Here is a 24,012-nt window from a genome sequence, read left to right on the forward strand (position 1 = left end):
GCAATGCTTGTAAACTAAGGCATAAATCTTGACAACCCTATATCAATCCATTTGATGTATTCATTATCCATTAATTCCCAACCCCTTTTCATATTTTCAAAAAAAAAAAAAAAAAAAATCATTTCTTTCTTAGATTTTTAACGCATCTTTAAACTTTAGCGTGGTAGATATATATGCCCGTGAACAAAAAGTTAAAAATTTAAACTTTTACTCCAACAAGACATAATTAAAATATACATTAAAATGACCGATAGATAAAAGAAAAAACCGTACGATTAATAACACAGCTGAATCATGATTTGTAGAAGAAAACCCAAATGGGTTTCTATAAAAGAAAGATCGAGATCAAATTTTGTGATCAAGAAAGCTCGAGATCAAACTATTCAATAAATTCGAACTTCCTTCACACTATAGAGCGTATGGATCAAATTTTTAATTTGACTAAAATTTAACTTCATTATCATTAATGGTCAGTTGTGGGCTAATAAAAATAAAACTAAAATCTGGATTTTTAAACTTAGGCTAATATATATACATAGATATATATATATATATGTCTAAACGTATTGTAAAGTTTATTCTTTTTTACTCCTGTTTGAGCATATGAGGAGGAACAACATCTTGAAGCAGCCCATGGTCGGCCAGAAAAGCAGGATTTGGGTTGCGCAATCTGTTCTCGGGAAGAAATCCGGCCATGTTCGCTGCTCCGATGAGGCTGCGGTTGTAATCGACGGTTGAATGTTGGGGAGTGAAGAAGGTCGAGTTTTGTATGTATTGATGAGATATTGCTGAAATGTTTGGAATAATGAAAGTAGAAAAAATTATTTTAAATTTTGTGAATCGAGATCATAGAAGGAAGCGAACTAACCATGAGTGTCGTTGCTAGCTTTGAGCCATGGTATGGGTGCAACATCGACACAACCTCCTCCTAACATGTCAACAGAGGGCCGAGGTGGAGTGGCGATGGCTAGGGCGGACCGAGTGAGAATCGGACTTGGGTGAGTGTGTTGGCCTTCGTAGGTGGTGACCACGACGGTTGGATCAACAAAAGATCGTTCAACTCTCTTCTTTACGTTACAAGATGCATTGGTGCATCGATAATAGCTCCTAAGAAGAGGAGCACCGAAAAATTATTAGTATTATTATTATTATTAAAGTAACAACTCAAGCCGAGCTAATACATATTGTTTGAGAAGTTTCCACACACTTATAAAGAATGTTTCGTTCTCCTCTCCATCAATGTGGGATCTCACAATCCATCCCTTTCAAGGCCTAGCATCCTTATTGGCACACTGCCTCGTATCCACCCTTCCATTTCGGGCTTCCTCTCAAGATTTTCGTTCTCCTCCCCAATAATGTGTGATCTCACAATCCACCCTCTTCGGGCCAGCGTCCTTACTGACACACCGCCTCGTGTCCACCCTTCTATTTCGGGTTTCATCAAGATTTTTAAAACTCGTCTAGTAGGGAGAAGTTTCCACACTCTTATAAAAAATGTTTCATTTTCCTCTCTAATCGATGTGGGATCACACAATCCACCCCTCGGGCCCAGCGTCCTTGCTGGCACACCGCCTCGTGTCCACCGCTTTCGGGACTCAACCTTCTCGTTGGCACATCCGCTCGGTGTCTAGCTCTGATACCATTTGTAACAACTCAAGCCCACCACTAGCAGACATTGTTCTATCTGAACTTTCCATTTCGAGCTTACTCCCAGTTTTTAGAGAGAGGTTTTCACACCCTTATAAAGAATGAATGTTTCGTTCTTCGTCCCAATTGACGTGTAATCTCACAATTAACACAATAAATCGAGGCGAGTAAAATAGATACCTAGGAAAAGGGCTGTTTTTGACCGCTTTTTGGCCGTACTTCCTCCATCGATACCCATCTTCGAGATGATCGACCTCACTCTTGGTCATGAAAGCAAATCTTTGCCCCTTCTCTCTCTTTTGCTTCCTCCTCTTCACCTTCAAAGGATTACTACTGGGCTTGTGCTGCTGCTGCTGCTGATTTTCACCGTCGGCCTCATGATCGGCAGCGTCGGTAGAGGGGGAGGAGATGGAGGAGGAATTAGGGGTGTCCGGAGGGTTCACAACCTCCGAACAATAATCCTTAAATTCACCATTTTTAACACCAAGCAGCTCCATAAACCCAACAGACAATTTTTCACCATCACAAAAATCAAATAAACTGCTGCCTGTCGTACTGTCGGAAAATGGCAAATACCCACCGCCGCCGCCGCCGCTACCGGAGTTCATAATCTCTTCCTTCTTCTTCTCCATGTCCGATGCTTCTGCGGCGGTTTGCTTGTTGGATTTTTTCTTCTCTCTCTAAGAACTTGAAATCAGACAGAAAGTGACTGTTATTTGTATCTCTTCGGTTCCTGCGGAAATCACACCTATAAATTCAACTCTCAATTTTTTTTAATATATTTATTTATGTACGGGATATAAAATTTAAATTTAAATTTATATTAATACATAAAATAATTTTTAACTACTTAAAAAATCTATTTTAATTTTTTAATTAACCAAACTTTAAAATGAGTAATAATTTTAATTTTTTTTAACTTTTGTGTATAATTTTTTATTTATAAATTGAAATTCTAACTGAGTATTTAAAATTTATAAAGAATTTATTGTACAAGTTTTTAAAATTTTAAATTTTAATAATTTAATAAACAAAACTTGTAATTTAACTTTTTTTTTATTTATTAATTAACAAAATGGAATAAAAAATGTACGAAGTATTATTATAAAAATTAGTTTAGATTTCCATTTTAATTAAAATTTAAATATGATATTCATAACCAAATTAAGTAGGAATGGAATAATTTTTTTTTTTAAAAAAAAGTTATATTTAAAATAAAGAAAGAATTTTGGATCTGGATCGGGTCAAGAGTAAATATGAATTATTTGACCATTTACTAGCCGAGATTCGAAATGTGAACACGTTTTTATCGTACTTCTTACACGTGTGATCCTAGCAGCCTCGCACGTGCATTCAAATAAATAAATAAATAAATAAAAATGTTTCTTTTTGGAAATATGGAGTGTAATTTCCTCCCCTCTCTCTTTTCTTTCTCATTTCCCCTTTTTCTTTTTCTTTAATTCATTTCTTTTTTAAACCCTATTTTTCTTTCGTTTCAAATTGTGTTCACACTTAAAAAGCAATCCACAAAGAGAATATATGATTTCATTATATTTTTTATAATTATTATTCTATTATTAATAGACATTTTCAAAATTAAAAATTTTCAATAATTTATTAGATATTTTTTAAAGTCGATCGTATAATTTAATATTAATATTATTTTTATTTAGCTTTAAAATTAAATATTAATATTAAAAACAATCCTAAAAAATTAATAAATAATATTATTCGTAGTTAAAATTTGACGTATAGAATACAAATAATTAATTATATGTATACACTATATAATAAAAAAAATTATATCTATTACATAATTTACACATATGTGACATATAAAAAATTAAAAGATAATGTTTTTAAGCCTAATTTGATTTGAAAAGTTGGTATATAGCTCAACATAATGCATGAACACAATTAAGGGTAATATATAGAATATATTCCGAATTTGACTGATCAAAACTTTGATCATGAACGCGGATTGGATCAAACTATTTATATATGCTTATAGAGTTATCTCGAAAATATAATGGTTATGCATCCATTTTGAATTCTAATCTGTCTAAATTTGATCGTTAATCTAAACATAGTTTAGTTTATCAAAGTAATTATTATAATCGTGATACTGTATAGTGATCGTCGTGATGAGAAAAACTGCGATGTCTAAATTTTTTTTCTTGTTGTTATATGTTTGCTATTTGATATGGCTCGGTCAAACTCACACATTCTAGAAAGTTAAATAAAAATATAATATATAATTACGACGTGGCTTCTTTTGTCGTCTCACGAATTTACATACTATATGATTAATGATATAATATTTGAGGTAGATATAAGACCAAAATGTGTATGGGTAGAGATTGGGCAAGCTGTTACGGGAATATTAAATAATTAAGGTTGGCTTGTGTGACACGCCCTCGATGGATATTGCAACCATATAATAAACATTATTGATAATAAAAATGAAGATTTCGCAATCTTTTAAAACATTATAATATGAATCAAATCATATTAGTGGAAAGCTATTAGATAACGTGATTGTTTATATCTAACTATTTGACATATATTGCTTCGGGTTATGTTTGGGAGTATTTTTCGATTTGAATTGTGTTGATTTTGGAGAAAGTCGAAAAATTTAGGTTCGGTTCGATTTGCGGGTAGAATCTTTTTTTGTTGGATCTGTTGGATTAAAGTCTCACATCGATTAATTTAGAGAATGATCATGAGTTTATAATCAAATAATACTATTTCTATTGGTTTGAGTTGTTTTGGGGAAGCCCAAAGCAAAACCATAAGAGGTTATGCCCAAAGTGGACAATATCATACAATTGTGGAGAGTCGTGTTCATCTAACATGGTGTCAGAGCCATGAGTCGAGCCTCGATTAAAGGGAGATGTACTTCGTTCGATGAGAGCATGCTCAAAGTGGACAATATCATACAATTGTGGAAAGTCATGTTCATCTAACAGGATCAACCCAATCAACCTGAGCTATAATACCATTGTGGAGGATCAACTTGTTAGTCGATATTGTCCGCTTTAACTCGTTACGTATTGTCGTCATGTTCATCTAACAGGATCAACCCAATCAACCTGAGCTATAATACCATTGTGGAGGATCAACTTGTTAGTCGATATTGTCCGCTTTAACTCGTTACGTATTGTCGTCATGTTCATCTAACAGGATCAACCCAATCAACCTGAGCTATAATACCATTGTGGAGGATCAACTTGTTAGTCGATATTGTCCGCTTTAACTCGTTACGTATTGTCGTCATGTTCATCTAACAGGATCAACCCAATCAACCTGAGCTATAATACCATTGTGGAGGATCAACTTGTTAGTCGATATTGTCCGCTTTAACTCGTTACGTATTGTCGTCATGTTCATCTAACAGGATCAACCCAATCAACCTGAGCTATAATACCATTGTGGAGGATCAACTTGTTAGTCGATATTGTCCGCTTTAACTCGTTACGTATTGTCGTCAGTCTCGCAGTTTTAAAACGCATCTTATAGAAATAAGTTTCCACACTCTCCTAAAGAATCGTTTTTCTCTTCAACCAATGTGGGATTTCACAGTATAGATCAAGTATGACCAAATCAATCTGTTCAAACGTGTATCAACCTCGATCGATGCATGTCGGCCACCTCAAAAACATGCTAGTTTGTGTGTCTAGAAGTGATTAATTTAACATGTTTTTGTTGGAAATGAAAGAGAAAGTGATAGGAAATGTTTATGACGTTAAGAATCCACCATTATTGGCGGGTCATAAGCTATGGAATTGCCATGCACTTTTAATTTCATAATTATGAAACCCCACTAATAAACTTTATTGGGATGATAACACAATCTCTTTACAATTAATAAACAACAAGATCCTTGATTAATGTAAAACTAAACAATAATATTTTCATATCTACGTAGGTTTTAAATTTAAACCGTGAAGCTGACGACGATACGTAATGGGCCAAAGCGGACAATATTTACTAGCGGTGGACTTTGACTATTACAAATGGTATCAGGGCCATACACTGAGTGATATGCTAGTGAAGACGCTGGACCTCAAAAAGAGTGGATTGTGAGATTCCACGTCCGTTGGAGAGGGGAATGAAACATTGCTTATAAGGGTGTGGAAACCACTCTCTAGCAAACACATTTTTAAACTGTGAGACTGACAGCAATACGTAATGGGCCAAAGCAGACAATATTTACTAGCGATGGACTTGGATTGTTACAAATGGTATCAGTGGTAGACATCGAGTGGTATGCTAGCGAGGACACTAGACTCCAAAGGGGGTGGATTGAGAGGTCCCACATCAGTTGGAGAGGGAAATGAAGCATTGTTTATAAGGGTGTGGAAGCCACTTTTTAGCAGACACATTTTTAAACCGTAAGACTGACGGCGATGCGTAATGGGCCAAAGTGGACAATATTTGCTAGCGAAGGACTTGGGCTGTTACAAATGATATCAGAGCCAGACACAGAGCGGTATACTAGCGAGGACGCTAGACTCTAAGGAGGTGGATTGTGAGATATTACATCGATTAAAAAGAAGAACGAAACATTGTTTATAAGGGCATGAAAACCTCTCTCTAACATATACATTTCATTAGACACTACAAAGTAATGATTAAAGTTTGACATTGATTCAAACTCTTTCCTTTTGTTAATTAATTGATTAATTAATTAATGAAGAAAGGGTTTTGAAAGCACATGGGAGGAAGTCAATATGTTTGTGATTACATATAAAATTTAAAGGAGAGTCAATGAGATTGAGACAAAGATCCCAAATTTTACGTACACATAGAATCAATCCTGCCGACATCATGTGTCATCCAATTCCTTCTATTTATTTATTCTCTTATTATTATTTTTATTTTTAATCCCATTAATTAATTGACCACACCTACGTTCGAGAAGTCGACTGGATTTTTCCCTTCCTCGAGTCGGAAATGATTCAAAAAAGGGCTCGAAAAGCTCTTTCTTTAAGTCATACTCTGAAAAGGAAATGAAAACTCTTAGAGTGAGATAAGTCTAAACCGAGCTCTCTTTTTCTAAAAGCTTGTTGCATTCTTCTTCTCCGTGTTCTATAACAGTCCAAACCCATCGTTAGCAAATATTACCATCTTTGAGCTTTCTCCTTTCGGGCTTCCCTTCAAGATTATTAAAACGCGTCTGTTAGGAAGAGATTTTCATATCTTTATAAAGGATGTCGTTCCTCTCGTCTCCCAAATCAACAAGTTTATAATTGAAACACGTGTAAGTCAATTACGTATTAAATTTATAATTTATTAATGTTAAATTTAATTTTTAGTCTTTAATAAAATCATAAGCCTCACTAATGTAAGAAGATTCCCCATGTAACACATTTAAATCAAATCTAAAAAGATATAAGATAAGAATAAGATAGATAAGTATAGCCTAAAATTATATGCTTTTCTTGTCAAATCAACTTTTAATGCCAAACTAGGTACCAAAAAGAGATTCAAACGTGTTATTTTTATTTTTATACAATTTTATATTTATTTTATTTTGTTCCTCCACATTTAAAATATATATAAACTATTTTACTTGGTTAACCATGGTTAGGTTATGGTTAGGTATAAGGTAGTTGGTTTGGACCACCACTAACCAATTTAGAGGTGTTTGGATATGGTAGATGCTCAAAAGTTGCGGCCCACTAAGCCCATGAGGCTTCTGAGTGGCCCATTACCAAAATGAGTTTTTTTTAAATTAAATTTGGACGAAAATGCCCCAATCCTATGTTTAACGATGTAGTTCTTATGATTAAGTCATAAAAAAGGAAGGTGTAGAAAGTTGCACCTTGTTGGTATAGACAGTAACGTTTATTTCATTTAAACCTTTCTTAGTTATTTTATGTGCGATCCCACATTATTTGGAGAGGGAAACGAAGCATTTCTTATCGGGGTGTGGAAACATTTTCGTAGCAGACACGTTTGAAAATCGTGAAGCTAATAGAGATACGTAATGGGCTAAAGTGGACAATATTTGTTAACAGTGGACTTTGCCTGTTACGTTCTATCATTAAGATCGCTCTCAATTGGATGAAGTCTTGGTTCATTCAAGTACCATTTCTTTTACTCGTGTGTCATCATTTACATCTTTCTTAACTAAAAATTTGAACTTTTAGACATGTTTCAAGAATAAAAACAAAAACAAAATATTATCAAATGGTCAAGACATAATCGATAAATATTGGTTTATTTACCATAATTGGAAGAAAATCTTCCCATTTGATTTGAGCACATTCAAAACAAGAAGAACCAACACAAAGAAGAGAAGAAAATAGATCAATATATACACATAAAATGGATTGATATTGATATCGATATCGATACTGATACGATATCGATATCGATATCAATCATTGATAGACCCATTCAACACATGAACCAAAGCTTGCATCATCTTCACCTTCATTTGCAACCACACAATATAATCAGCCGTCTCTCTAAAAAGCCCATTCAACTCCAAAGATTCACCCTTTGGTATCATCTTCCTTAGCCTCTTGATCCTCTTACAACAAACCCTCTTCTTCGACCTCGATCTCGACGACCCCTTTTCTTGCATAGCTCGATCTCTGATTCAAAACAACAAAAATGGGGTTTTTATAGCCTAAAAATTGGGTTTAAAGCTTAAAGCTTAAAGCTTTTGCATAAAATTGGTAGAGCATGTTAGGAGGTGATGCAGCCACATGATTGTTTTATACCCAATCTAGAACCCTAGAAATGAAGCATGTGTTATCAAAGGCAAGCTGGATGATTCCTTCTTCCCCCATGCCTTTCCAAATTCAATGAACATTATTTTTAATCACAATCTTGGAGTTTTGCTTCGTTTTTTCTTCCATCCAGCTCATACAAAACATGGGTGTTCTTACAAATATATTCATGTCTATGAAGCTTTTGAGGCTTGGCAATTGATAGCTACTCTAGGTGGTTCAGCTATTGAGGCCTTGCTTCCATTAAGGGAACCTGTTGATTTAAGTAAAGGGGTGGAGTTGAATTTCTCTTGGACGTTTGATGGTTGCTTGTCCATGAATGTGCCAACATTTAGTAGACATTTTGGATCATGATCTTCAACTACATGCTTTTGTGTAAGGATTATTAGGAAAGAATAATGTTTTGTGTCTATCTATTGTTGAATATTATTTGTTAATTTGGAGGGACATGAATGGGTTTACCCTAATCCGACATCTATATAGTCGGTTTCAGATTTAACCTAACGTTCATACTTCGTTAGCCAATCACTTCATCTATGGGCATAATAGAAATAACAGAATATGACCCTAATCGCCTTTTTGGATGGTTTGATGAGATCTGCATTAGTCCAAATCATGAGTGACATGTGAGATCCCACGTTTGTTGGAGAGGGGAACAAAACATTTCTCGTAAGAGTGTAGAAATCTCTCATAGTACATCGTTTTAAAACTGTGAGACTGATGACGATATGTAACAGGCCAAAACAGATAATATATTCTAGCGGTGGGCTTTGACTCTTACAAATGGTATCAAAGTCAAACTGTAAGACAGGACGTTGAGCCCCCAAGAGAGGTGGATTGTGAGATTTCGCATCGGTTGGAGAGGAAACGACGACTTGAATTGTTACAAATGGTATCAAAGTCAGACACTAGGCCAACAAAGATGTCGAGCCTCAAAAGAGGTGGATTGTGAAATCTCACATTGGTTAGAAGGTGTGAAAATCTCTCCCTAGTAAACATGTTTTAAAAACCGTGAGGTTAATGACGATAAGAAATATCGGTTTAACAATGAGTTTGGACTGTTACCGACAACCTCCCGTAATCTTTTAATATATAAAAAGCACAATCAAATTTGTGGCCATAAATATTTTTTAAAAAAAAAGAATCAATATATTTAGATGATCAAGTGGTTCTAAAGTAAAGAACGTGTTAAGAAATATATATATATAAAGAAGATCGGTTGCCATATAAATGACGACGACTGGGCCTCCATCGTTTTAATTATATAATTGGCAAAACAAACAAATACGACATGACGGCCAAGGCACATGCAAGCCTTCCATCCTAATTATCATTTGCACCATTAATTAATCTCATCTTATTAATTAAATCAACTAAACGTGTTTAATTTCTATTGGTAAGTCGTATATTTTAAGATATTTGTTAAAATTATTAAGATAAATATTTATTAAGCATTAAAAATTTTATTATATATTTTTAAAATTAAAAATTTGTTTAAATATAATATTTAAATTTTAAATTTAGGACTTCTTAAATTGTATATTCTATCTTAGATTCCATCAAATTTAGAATTTAAATTTGTCAAATTTATTTAAGTTTCCTATTCCATTTCTTTTTTTCTTATTAAAAAAATCAATTAAATTTTACATTGGAAATGCAAATAAATAAAGAAATTACAAAAAGACATTTATTTTTTGAATGACATCTTGTAATCTTCTTCCTCATAAACATGGAACATTGGGAAAATGAGGGATTTTGTTAGTAACAACGTTGTTGTTTGTATGTCTTGGCATTGGACGATCGCTTTTCAAAGTACTAAATGGATTCGAACTATGAGTTGGGTTTGATTGATTTGAACCGTGCATGATATAAGGAGTCAAAATCAAGACTCGGATCTATCTCGACTCCTATAATCCACAATTCATGTACACACTTGTTTCGACTCCGAGCAGTAGAGTCAGTCTACCGATAGCCGCGGGTACACGAAAGTGACGAAATTGCTTTGACTACAGAACCATGCTTGTCTCTTGAAGCAAATAGGATGATCGGGCCGAGGGCAGCCCCCTCTTCCCATCACTCTCCTTTTCCTAATATGAACTTGAGTCATCAAAGCCTTTCTAACTCAGCCTGGTCCGATCGCCGTATGCGACTAACGCGGCCCAAAGGCAAGACTCTTATCGTAGTTTGGCGACCTAAGGACCGGACACCTTTTTTTTTTATCTAAAGGCGAAGACTCTGAAGTGGGCGAACACTCGGTCCAGCAGGCGAACATGACGGGCTCCAGCTCCGCGCACCTACTGACACCTTTTGAAGCACTTTCGAATGTGCGCTTTAGTTTTCGTGGAGCTTAGGTTTCATCGGTAAAAAGGTAATATAAATAAGTAGAAAAATACTCAGAAAGTAGCGTGCAAGTTCTTAAATCATTCTTAAATCTTATATCAATCATTCCTCCTTAGGACGTTCATAAGTCTTATCTCTTTCCTAAATACCCCGTGTCTAAGTCATAAGGTTTCGAAAACTAACCTCTAGGTTCTACAAGTTTACGTATCCAAACTCAACTTAGGGTTTTAGTTCTTTCATTTCATAGGTTCTTATTATCTAGCCCTAATAGATCCGTTTTCATTTCATTGGTTCTCATCATTTAGCTCCTTGGAGCTCGTCTGACTCCTCAGTATTATCTCGAGATTCTATCATAATCTAATTAGCTCTTTATTATTCCTTAGTGATCACTCTTAACTTCATAAGATGATCTAGTTCACCAAAGTTCGATATCTAGAACTTTGTGATTCTCTCCAACTCGATTCAGTCTACGATTGCTCGACTTATTCATAAAAGTTGTACTTAACACAAACTCAAACGGATTTCCTTCAGCAAATTTCAAACATCGATTCAGTCTACAATTGCTCGTGGTTGTTACCCAATATTCAATTCCTTAGATCTAGCGTCCAAGCTTCCTTCTCCCCTAATCAACTTCATAGATGTGCAAAGAAACTTCTCTCGAGGGATTATATCAAACTCCAACTCAAGCTAAAAGCTCCCATTTTTCAGCTCCATCCAGTCGAGAACACTCGTCAAAGTCGACCTTCGTTTGTTTGACCAACTCCTTGTCGGCCGGTCGTGGGTGTTCGATCGGTATTACATCATCTTTCTTTACAACTAATACTGACAAGTAGGATATCTAAGTGATTAAATTAGATTTAGTATATTTAAGGTGTCATACATATGTAAGTTACCTTATCCGAATTTATAATTCAATGATATTCAAAATGTTTCACCCAAAACAATTACAAAATTCACATGCTCATAAAGGAAAGCATGTAAAAACAAAATCTGGTCTCTGATTCACTTTTGTTTATTGTGTATGTATATATACGTTATAAAACAACTTTTTTTTTTGTAAAGGGTCTTATAATTTGTTTGTTCCAAGAAAAATGGAACATTACAATGACAGAATTTTGTTAATAACAACGTTGTTGTTGTTACTTTGTCTCAATGTTTCAAAAGCATTGGATTGTGAATTGAATTTTAAAGATCCGAATAGAGTTGCAAGTACTATTTTTGTTCGTCAATTAGGGTCGGGAAATTTCAAAACAATCCAAAGTGCCATTGATTCGATCCCTACGCAAAATAGTCGATGGATTCGAATTCTAATTTCTCCGGGCGTATATCAGTAAGATATCATTTTATTTATTTACCTTTCTTCGTTTATGTTGCGTGGTTAAAAAGTCTAATTTTTTTTATTTAAACCTGTGAAATCCCACGTCGGTCAGAGAGGGGAATAAAACATTCCTTAGAAGGGTGTGTAAACTTTTCTTGATAGATGCGTTTTAAAACCGTGAAACTAATAATAATACGTAATGGGCTAAAACGGACAATATTTACTCATGGTAACAATATACCGTAAATTACAGGGAAAAGGTGAGAATTCCCCCCGAAAAACCATGCATCTTTCTAGATGGGGTTGATAGAAATCTCACTGAAATTCAATGGAATGACCATGAAACCACAGCTTCAAGTGCCACCTTCACTTCTTCTGCGGTAAATCTCGTGGTACGAGGCATCACGTTTAAGGTATGAGTTCCGACGAGAATTAATTCAAGTATTGAATTTAAATTCTGAACCTTGAACATGGAGCGTAAATGAAATTGACAGAATACTTATAATGCGCCGGGAAGTGTGACGTCACGTAATGATATAAAACCAGCACTTGCAGCTTTTGTAGACGGAGATAAAGCAGTCTTCCATCAGTGTGGCTTTTATGGTCTGCAAGATACTTTGTGGGACGGACCTGGTCGTCATCGATACACCGAATGCTACATCGAAGGTGTAATAGATGTCATATCTGGTACTGGTCAATCTATGTACGAGGTTAGATTTTATATTGTTTTAGCTATATATATATATATGTGTGTGTGTGGGAACTAAACATTCTTTATAAGAGTGAAAATCTCTCCCTAGGCGACGCAATTTAAGATTGTGAGACTAAGGTGATACTTAATGGGTCAAAGCGGATAATATCCGTTAGTGATGGGCTTTGGCTGTTACCAATGGTATTAGACCTAGTCACCGAATGGTGTGCTAGTGAGGATGTTGGCCTCTAAGGGTGGATTGTCAGATCCCACATTAGTTGAAGAGGAGAACGAAACATTCCTTATAAGTGTGGAAACCTCCACTAGCATACATGTTTTAAAATCATGAGGCTAACGACGATACGTAACAGACCAAAGTAGACAATATCTGCTAGCAGTGCGTTTTAACTCTTACAAATGTTATCAAAGTAAGTCATCAGACCATGTGCTAGCGAGAACGCTGGGCCTCTAAGAGGGGTGGATTGTGAGATCTCACATTGGTTGGAGAGGGAAACGAAACATTACAAACACGTTTTAAAACCGTGAGGCTGACGGCTATACGTAATGAGCCAAAACGAACAGTATCTGCTAGCGGTGAGCTTTGGCTGTTACAAATGATGTCATAGTCAATCACCGAACGGTGTGCTAGCGAGGACGCTAGGCTCCCAAGCGAGATGGATAGTGAGATCACACGTTAGTTGGAGAGAGGAACGAAACATTTTTATAAGGGTATGAAAATCTCTCACTAGCAAACGCATTTTAAAACCTTAAGAGAAAGCTCGATAGGTATCTGCTAGCGGCGATACGATATGATTCGAATCGGGTATACCCACGTTTAAAGATTGAATTGGTTCGGAGTTGTGATTTAGTTTTGTTTATGTGTTATTTACTGCAGAAGTGTGTGATAAATATACCAATCAACGTATATGCTCCAATATTAGAACATGGTTACATAACAGCTCAAGGAAAGGAAGCTTCAAGCCATACCAATGGGTTTGTATTCATTGAATGCTCAGTGATTGGAAGTGGAACTGTTTATCTTGGGAGGGCTTATAGACGTTTCTCCACAGTAATTTATCATAAATCATTCCTATCATCTTGTATTAACCCTGTTGGTTGGCATCCTTGGACACAAGTTGGCCATGAGTATGTCTCCGCTTCTCTTTATAAATTTACTCGAACGAGTATCTAATGTTAGATTGATCGACATACTCGAATAAGTACCTAATGCATCAAAATTATTTTGTTATATGATCTTGTAGGATGGATTTTACGTATGTGGAATCAAGTTGCACTGGACCAGGAGCAGACATTTCGAAGCGTGTGCCTTGGATTAAGAATCTTAATAAATATGATCTTAGACGTTTCATCGATATTTCTTTTATTGATCAAGATGGTTGGACTAGAAAGCTTCCTCAGTTTTAGAACTAAATTGACTTGGATCATCCTGTTGTAATAAGTGATGTGTGAAGTGTACTTAACAATTTCTCGGTTAATTGTTAAGTGTTAGGACATTTATGCATCTGTATGATCTGTTTCGTGGTATGAATAAATCAAGTAGCTACATAGTTTTATAATTTGTATGATATTTACTTCGTCTCCTATAACACTTTAGACCACCTCATGACACTATTTCTTTTGCAAACTTGGGGTGTGAGGGGTTGTGTGTGTTAGCTCCAATGACTATCTGCATCCATGCCTCTTCATAGGATGAATCTCGGGTAATTCGACAAAACTATCAGGTCACACAAATCTAACCGCCCTCATCTCTAACTTGACCATACTCATATCGAAATGGACACTCCACAAATACTATATCAACTACTATCGGCTTAAGAAGCTACCTTTGTCTTCCTAAGTTGTCGTGGTGGTCTCCTAGGTCCCTAAGGTGGTTTGTCAGCTCTGACTTGGATTAGCATGATCTCTAGGCTTCTCTGTTCAGACTCCTTGAACCTAGTTAGGTCAAGAGCACCAAGGACCTGGAGGCATTCCATCCTAGATCATAGTCTAGCCAAATTGACTTTAACACTCTAGTCTTGACCCGTTTCTACTATTTGAGTTCTACAGTGAGATCACACGTTCAATCACCTAGAGTTAATGTATCTTAAATCATGCATATAGTTACGCATACTCGACGGGCGATAACATCCATTAAGCACCCAGAGGATAGATCACAAATTTTTCATCATCTTTTCCAGTATAGTTATGTACAAAGTAGTAGTAAACAATCCATACAAAACTTAAGGTACAGTTCTATTATACCTATGTCACGTACGGTAACTAAACAAAGGCTTTACTAGTCATAAAAGCTCTAAACATCTGGAAACTATCCAGTTAAGATTGGTTATACTAGCATGCATGCATTTTCCAGCGATCCCTACCAGTATTACTTATCTAGAATCTTTGTGATTACTTACATGACTATCATGTGCCTTCTCGAGTTCAATTGCTAAGCAGAAAAGTCACCAAAAATTCTAAAAATTCTCTCGAGGAGCCTAATTCAGGTCCGCCCAGGGTCTTCTCGAGTTAGTAAGAGGTGCAAAATCCCCTCGGTTGACTTTGACTGGTATTTTTCAATTTTTTCTCGAGTCCCTAGAGCTATCCCAAACATTGTTTCCTTCTACACTTCCTTGAAATTCAACCTTAAAGGCCCTCGACAAAATCTTTTAAGTTCAAAAATTAAAGAAAAAATTAGAAAAACTAGCATATTTGCTCGACTCGAACATTACAATGCATTTGGTAACAAACCCTAGTTGGTATAAGGTTTTTGAATGTTGGGTCAGAGTCCACCATATAGGTTATATAGATGGGTTACACCGTAAACTTTAACGTGTGTTTACTTGACAAAACAACAAACTCTCGTCACGATCAGATATACTTAAATGGGTTACACCGTAAATATACATTATGTTTATGTAACGAGTAATCTATATTTAAGTGATTTCATTATATATATATATAATATATATATATATAGTATTTAAGGTGTCATTTATATAAGTTACCATATTAGAATTTATGCATTTCAACAATTCAAATGCCAACAAATTTAATTTGATATATAACTTGGATTTCATATCACTTTACGTATATTTCATCATCTCTTAATCATATCTTATTCACCAAAAAAAAATTACACAACTCACATGCTCATAATTAATTTAATTCTCTCATGTTTATAGTGTTTATATATATATGTTATTACAAAAACAATTCATTTTTGTAAAAGGTCTTATGATTTGTTTGTTCCAAGAAATATGGAACAAATTTTGTTAATAACAACGTTGTTGTTGTTACTTTGTCTCAATGTTTCAAAAGCATTAGATTGTGAGTTGAATCCTAATGATCCTAATAGAGTTGCGTATACTATTGTTGTTGACAAATCAGGTTCGGGAAATTTCAAAACAATCCAAAGTGCGATTGATTCGATCCCTTCACAAAATAGCCGATGGATTAGAATTCAAATTTCTAGTGGCATATACTCGTAAGATATCGTTTCATTCCTTTATCATTTTTCGTTCGTGTTGTGTGGCTAATTACGCAATTCATTTTTTATGATATTACCAAATTACTGATACGAGCCATAGATCGAAGTTATAAATAGAACAATTTGAGAAGATCATCGTGATATAATAGGGAAAAGGTGCATATTTCGAAAGAAAAATCGTGCATCTTTCTCGATGGAGCTGGCAGAAGTTCCACGGAAATTCGATGGAATGACCATGCAACCACAGCTACAAGTGCCACCTTCACTTCTATGGCAGAAAATCTCGTAGTAAAAGGCATCACATTCAAGGTAGTATTGCTATTATTTTTTCATGTTAGCAATATTCATTAGCGATGAGCTTGAGTTGTTACAAATAGTATCAAAGTTAGATATCAGACGGTGCGCCAGCGAGGACGATATACCCCAGAGAGGTGAATTGAGAGATCCCACATCGGTTGGAGAGTATATTCCTCCCTAGTGGACACGTCTCTTCTTAGTCCAAATAAGAAAAATAATAATATTTGTTTGCAGTAGACTTAAAAAGTTATAATTTAATAAATTAAAATGACTTTTGCAGAATACGTATAATGCGCCCGGAAGTGTGAAGAGACGAGAAGATATAGCACCAGCAGTTGCAGCTCTCATAGAAGGAGATAGAGGGATTTTCCATAAGTGTGGCTTTGTTGGTCTGCAAGATACCTTGTGGGATGGAAATGGTCGCCATCGCTACACCGAATGCTACATCGAAGGTGTAATCGATGTCATATCTGGTGCTGGTCAATCTATATACGAGGTTAACTTTAAACTATGCTTTGCACATTTTATACTGTTTTTTAGCTATTTTAGCTAGGTTTAAGTCCCACGAGTAAATTCTACAATCAGTAGATATTATCCGTTTTGGTCCGTCATGCATTGTTGTTGACAACCTCACGGTTTTAAAATAAAAACACTTTTATAAGGAATGTTTTGTTCCCCTTATCCAATCGATGTAGGATCTTACAATTCATTTCTCTTGGAGGTCCAGTGTCTTTTTTAGCACACTGCTCGGTGTCTGACTCTGACACTATTTGTAATAGTTTAACCTCACCGCTAGTAAATATTGTACGCTTTGACCCATTACGTATCATCGTCAGCATCACAATTTTAAAATGCGTCTACTATAGAAAGGGTTTATCCCTACTCTAACTAGTGTCTTAGACTATTTGGTAACCTGGCTTTGATACAGTTTGTAATAGTCTAAGTCATCCGCTAGCAAATATTATTCGTTTTGACTCGTTACGTACCATCGTCAATCTCATGGTTTTAAAACACATCCGCTGGAGAATGGTTTCCATACTCTTATAAAGAATATTTTATTCCTCTCTCCAACAGACGTGAGATCTCACAATTATTCAATTGGTTTGAATTTTTTTTTCATTTACGCAAGTGTTCGAGTTAGCTTATATTACATATTTGGATTAATCTCATTACATAACAACTCGAGCCATTCAACAATTCGTGCATTACACCTTAAGTTAGACATTGAATTGGTTTGAAGTTGTGATTACTGTGCTCGTGTTGTTTACTGCAGAACTGTAAGATAAATATACCAATCGACCTATATGCTCCAGTGATAGGACATGGTTACATAACAGCTCAAGGGAAGGAAGATTCAAGCCAAACCAATGGGTTTGTATTCATTGGATGCTCAGTGATTGGAAGTGGGACTGTTTATCTTGGGAGGGCTTACAGACCTTTCTCCACAGTTATTTACTATTCATCTTTCCTGTCAGCTTGTATTAACCCTGCTGGTTGGGATCCTTGGGAACAAGTTGGCCACGAGTAAGCCTTTTCTTTCTTCCTGTTCTTCGCTTCTCGACAGTGAGACGAGACATTAACTCTAAATTGTTATGTGATATGAATCTTGTAGGGCGAGTTTGACATATGCAGAGACACGTTGTATTGGATCAGGAGCAGACACTTCAAAGCGTGTGTCTTGGCTTAAAAAACTTAGTATAGATGAGATTAGACGCTTTACGAGTGTTTCTTTCATCGATCAGGAAGGTTGGACATCGAAGCTTCCTCTATTTTAGAACTTTACATGTTTTGACTTTGAAAACTTCCTCAAAGTTTCCTTAATTGTCGAACTAGGATGATGTTAGACTTCAAAACCTTCTCTAGTTTTGTAATAGTTAGTGTGTGATGTCCTCTCAACATCTTCGTTAACAATATGTCGAAGTACTTTGGCATTTATGTTCTAGATATTATTGCTATTGACAGGAAATGAAAAACGATTCAATAATTTCAATTAATTTCATCAAATAACCTTAAATATAATCCAATAAAAGTTTACTAGAGAGGCGTAATAATTATTAAAAAAAAACCATGAGACGAATCTATTGCAGCTCCTATAGCCTCAGTTCGTCCAAAAACTCGTCTTGGCTGCGTATATTGAGTTTCATTAGAAAAATAAGGGTAAAAATACTGGTGAGTAACAGGTTCTAATCTCCATATTAAGTTTTTTTGTCATTCATATATCTTATTATATTGTTCTAAAGTCTTGTTTCCCACTTAAATACTTAAGTATTGGAGTCATAGGCTTTCCGAAACTTAGTATTTGGGTTCTATGGTTTCAATCAAACTCATCGAAGGGTTATAGCTCATCGAACTCATAATCTAGTTCCCTCAAACTCTGGTTCATTCATCCACATCTAATCACTTGTATATATATACAAGTTCTTACAAAGGAAACCCAACTAAATCAGGAAAATTTACAAAACTAACACTCATCTGGTCACTTACTCATTCCCATGTTAAGATAATGGTGATATGAAGATGGACTGTCTTAATTTTGGGAACAGGGAAAAGGTGAAGAAAAATCATGCATCTTTCTTGATGGGATTGGCAGAAGTTCCACTGATTCTATGGAATGACCATACAACCGATATTATATAGTCTATAATAATAGAGAGAGAAAGGCAAAGATTAAAACTAAGAGGGAGAATGAGAGAGGGAATGATTTTATATCAGACAACTTCTACAATCTCATAAGAGCTAAAATCATACATTGGTGAAAACAAATGTAAACAAAACAAAGAGAGAAAGAGAGAGTGTATGAAACCTGATACAGTTTTCTCTCAACACTACTGAGTTTATATCTTTCTTCCAATTCTAGTAGTCATCTGTCCCAACCAGAGGGTCTTCTCCTTTCCTTGGACCTGTCGCCAGAACTGCAATTAGATCATATGAGGCACCAAATTAGGATACTCATAGAAGTATTCGTAGTACTAAAGGTTCCAACAAACACAAGGGAGGAAAGATTTAACAACCTTTCTGAGTTCTTTTGGCTCGAGAACTCTCCAGCATTTGGAACGTATGAGTTTGCTCTTGGCGCAGGAGGTGGGGGGCGGTTTGCACCACCACCAATCGAGCCACCTGATACAAAGCCAGCTAATGTTGGTCGTTTGTTTGCTGGCATACTATAGCTGCTATTTGAACCCTGACTTGGAGGAGCTGATGAAGCGGCGACGAAACTATTCTTAAACTGTGCCATCATTCCTGTCCTCAGAGAATTCACAGCTGCAGATCGACTTTGAACATTGTTTGTTGAAGGATTACTACCACTGCTTTCTGGGTTATAACCGATTCCTAGACCGAAATCCACTCCACGCACACCTCGACCATTGCCGCCACCTCTCCCTTTACCCTTCTTCCCTCCACCGCCACCACCTACGAAGACAACAATGTATCGTATAAATACATAAATGGTAAACATTATCACTAAGTTGATAATTCACAGCTCGAAAGAGAGAATATAGTCAGATGTTGAATAATACCTCCTTTTTTTCTTGCATCACGCTTCGACCTGAATCGCCCATCCTATAATGATTTCAGAGGCAAATGGTTCAGCAAAAAATCATACTAGCAACTTTCTCAAACAACTACGCCTCACAAGCAGGGAAAAAAAGAAGTGGGGGAAAGCTTAATGAAAGAACGATAATAAGCAATGCTATTAAGAATATACACAAATACATGCCCAAGATCATAGAAAGCTCCCAAAAACATACATGAGGGAACCCCAATTGCTAGCAATAAAAAATAAGAGAACATTACAAAGAATAAATCAAGACCTAAGAAGGCATTTTCTTTTTATTTTTATATGGATAACCAAACTTTCAATGAGAAAAAATGAACAAACACACGAACATACAGAAATAAACCCACAAAAGGAAGTCAAACTCTAAAAAGGGCTCTAATAAAGTAAAATGACACCAAGAAGGTAATTACAAAAAGGCCTTCTCACAAAAGCACAAAGAGAAATATAGGATTTAACAATGGACAAAAGATCGCTAGTCAACCTATCCCACCCCCTAAAGATTCATTATTCCCCTAACTCTAAAGACCCACAAAATCGCGCACACTAGCCTGCCACAAAACCATCAATTTGGGAGAAAACAATTTCCCATCAATCAATATCATCAGTGATACACATTGAAATCCATCGCCACAAAGATTGACGCTATTCATTTCCCAAAGGTCAGTTTTTTAAGAACGTTAAGTTTCTATAGCAACAAATCGGAGTATCTTCTAAACGTTTCTGCAGCCACTCTAAAGGTGAGATGTGAGTCACATAATTTACGTGAAAAAAAATTAGAAGAAAAACTGTTTCAAACGAACAAAATGGGCGAGGAAAAAAGGTATAAGCATAGTTCCATAGGTCCTTAGCTTACTGTGAACCTAGTAACATGCATATAATGAAAAATTACCTTCATGGCCAGATCCATCAGTTCCATTGAAACATTCTGGCCAGCAGCAATCAAACTATTGACTAATTCGCCAGCAAAGCGAGCCTCTTTCTGAGTTATAAGGGTGTGTGCTTTCCCATCCCTGTCACCAGCACGACCTGTTCTACCAATACGATGAACATGCATGTCCATGTCCTTTGCAATATCAAAGTTTACAACGGACTTGATTGACTTAATGTCAAGCCCACGGGCAGCAACATCAGTTGCAATAAGAGCATGATAAACACCAGATTTAAACTTTTGCAGAGTTTCCATTCGTGATGCCTGATCTTTGTCACCATGAAGAGCTGCAACCTTAAAACCTTTCTGTAGGAGTTGAGATTCAATCTCATCCACTGTGGCTTTTTTAGAAGCAAACACCAATACATCCCCATCATCAATCATTTCAGGTAACTTCTCAAGAAGCCAAGGCAACTTCTCCAGATCAGAAGGAAGTACATGAACAACCTGTGTGATATCTTCATTAGCCATCCCAACCTCTCCAACCGTAACTCGTACAGGATCGGTGAGAATTTCTCGAGCTAACTTTTCAACCTTACGAGGCATTGTTGCAGAAAAGAGCAAGGTTTGACGGTCTGGCCGAATCTGACCAACAATGGAGCGAATTTGGGGTTCAAATCCAAGGTCAAACATTCTATCCGCTTCATCAAGTACCAAGTATGTGGCTTTTGACATTGTCAAGGCTTTCATTTTTATCATATCTATCAGTCTGCCGGGAGTGGCAACAACTATCTCGCATCCAGCTTTGAGTTCTTTTATCTGATCAAATTTAGACATCCCACCATATACTGCAGAGACACGTAGCCCGTGTACTTTTGAAAATTTTTTACACTCGAGGTATATTTGGTGAGCGAGTTCTCTGGTGGGGGCACATATCACTCCAATAGGACCCTCTTCTTTTTCAAGTTCAGGTTGATCCATAATATGAACAATCATTGGAAGAACAAAAGAAGCAGTCTTACCGGAACCCGTTTTTGCTATTCCAATGATATCTCTCCCGGAAAGCACAATCGGCATAGCTTGGCACTGTATAGAAGTAGGTTTCTCATACCCTTGCTTTTTTATAGCATTCATAAGTTGAAGGGAAAATCCAGAGTCTTCAAATGTTTTAATTGGCCTAGGAACGTCAAAACCCGACACACGAATAGCCAAATTCTTCCGGTACTCAGAAACTTCCTCCTCACTCATCCCTAAAGATGAAGTAGCAAAGGAAACAGTCAAAAAATTTAGAACCTGAATTAATCAGTTAGATTCTCCAAAAACTAAGTATCTTTATTCTAGGAGACTGCAAGCAGGGGAAGGCAAGAAAAAAGAATTGAGTGAAGATGTAATCGAAAGTACAAAACAACAACAATAAAAAGGGTAAGTAACAAGTTAAACACAAAAATCCACAAATTTCATTAGAAAATGGAACTCTTTTAATTGGGAAGCCCATTTATTGCTGTAACTAATTTGGAAAGGCCAAAAAACAAAGTGATGCAGTGAAGGTTGCATATCTTAGCAAATCTTTAACTCTTTCCATGAGAGGAAAAAAAATCGTGGTCACAAGTCCCATACATCATACAGTTCGGTCCACTTTAGCTTCGATTTAACCAGCATTGATTTAAAGAAGTTAAGAAGATAAATTAATTACCACGATGCACAACATGATCAGAGGCAGTCAGATCAGCCAAGGAAAAAGCAATACTGAAATATAACCAACTTCATAAATAAAACTGAAGCATAACTTCCAACAAAAAATAACCTGATATTGAAGCTTTCTCCTCGTAGAAATCCTTATTGAACGGCTCGTAATCAATGGAACTATGTTCTAGAGCAGGAATTGATTCAATTTTTTTCTTCTCAACAATCAGCATATTATCATCAGAGTCGTACTCAACCATCGCTGCATCCACAGCCTTAGCTGCCGCATAAACCTCCTCATCCGAATCATAACCAGCATGAAGCGCATCAGCAGCCAGCGTCAGTCCCACGTCCTTCTTAGCCTTAAGAAAGCTCTCCATTGGATCATCCTCCTCGTCGTCCCTATACTTATCCACTTTCTCCTTCGGTTTCGGGGGCGGGGGTGCTTTCATCTCTTCGTGAATTCCCTCCATGAACGCATCTAAAGGGTCAATTTCTTCTTCTTCACCACCGCCAGCGCCAGCGACATTGTCGCCATTTCCACTCGCCTCCTCCGCTTCATTATCATCATATTCTATATTATCAACGTCTGTATCTTCATAATTGTCGTGCCCATGGCCGCGCGACGAGGGAGGGACATAAAGCCTCTGGGGAGCTTGGGAGCGCTCGAAATTGTAAGTAGTTTGTCGATTGATTCCAAACCCTTCAAAGCCGAACTTCCTCTTCGACATTCTGATCGTTTAGTCGACGATTCTGAATCCTAATCACCAAAAAGAACAAAACCCTAAATCGGCATGAGAAATCGAAGCGTTTGACAACCCTCAATCTGATGAATAAATTAGCTGAAGCTAGGGTTTAGGGAATCGGAACGGCAACTCGACGGAGAGAAAGAGGGTTTGTTCGTTCCCTTGGCTGAGTGATGAGAGAATCGACGACGACCGAGACATCTTTTGGGAGAAATTGTGATCTCGGGTCGAACTTCGGGCCGGTAAAACCCGGAACAAATCAACCCGAATCGTTCAAGGTGACCATTGGGTTGGGCCGTAGGCCCACATGTTCCAAAGAGGTTTCAGTGATGGCCCATTAAATATATTAAATGAGGTTTTTCTTTCTTTTGTCTTTTAAATTTCTTTTTTCTTGTAAAAATTTTATTTTTTATTCATTGCCAAAATATTGTAATTACCATTATGGACATTTCCATGGTCCAAATAGTTTGTGTTTACGTCATTTTTTGAAATTTCAATCTTATTATCATTTAAAAGTGAAAAAGATTCAAACCTCTAACCTTTTAATCGATAATACATATAAACGGAGATGATGAATCTGATAAAGATAGAGATGACAAGACAGACGTAGACATACACGTACAAAACATCGAG

The 24,012-nt window shown here is 36.3% G+C and overlaps 1 protein-coding gene across 2 annotated transcripts; it reads right to left on the reverse strand.

Annotated features, from left to right (window-relative positions):
• Positions 1 to 527: 527 nt before the first annotated feature.
• Positions 528 to 23,730, reverse strand: LOC111493042 (DEAD-box ATP-dependent RNA helicase 24). 2 transcript variants are annotated; one of them, XM_023142625.1, is made up of 6 exons: positions 22,755 to 23,730; positions 20,972 to 22,200; positions 20,042 to 20,084; positions 1,828 to 2,242; positions 869 to 1,107; positions 528 to 788 (listed from the first exon to the last, which is right to left on the reverse strand). In XM_023142625.1, exons 1-6 carry the CDS (start codon positions 23,362 to 23,364, stop codon positions 586 to 588), a joined length of 2,739 nt encoding a protein of 912 aa, XP_022998393.1. In that variant the 5' UTR covers positions 23,365 to 23,730; the 3' UTR covers positions 528 to 585. The 2 variants fall into 2 exon arrangements, with proteins under 2 accessions (XP_022998393.1, XP_022998395.1); XM_023142627.1 differs by lacking the exons at positions 528 to 788; positions 869 to 1,107; positions 1,828 to 2,242 and adding exons at positions 19,178 to 19,435; positions 19,535 to 19,934 and having other exon boundaries at positions 22,755 to 23,699.
• Positions 23,731 to 24,012: the final 282 nt, after the last annotated feature.

Source organism: Cucurbita maxima, unplaced genomic scaffold (assembly GCF_002738345.1).
Source record: "Cucurbita maxima cultivar Rimu unplaced genomic scaffold, Cmax_1.0 Cma_Scf00018, whole genome shotgun sequence".
Lineage (NCBI taxonomy): Eukaryota > Viridiplantae > Streptophyta > Magnoliopsida > Cucurbitales > Cucurbitaceae > Cucurbita > Cucurbita maxima.

What these genes read in the sequence shown, in the direction of transcription:
- LOC111493042 (XM_023142625.1), bottom strand. Translation starts at nt 23,364, where the DNA reads ATGTCGAAGAGGAAGTTCGGCTTTGAAGGGTTTGGAATCAATCGACAA. An exon ending in TGATGGATCTGGCCATGAAG is followed by an intron (nt 20,085 to 20,971) that starts GTAATTTTTCAT and finishes AAATCATTATAG; the next exon opens with GATGGGCGATTCAGGTCGAA. An exon ending in AGCTAGCAACGACACTCATG is followed by an intron (nt 789 to 868) that starts GTTAGTTCGCTT and finishes CAAACATTTCAG; the next exon opens with CAATATCTCATCAATACATA.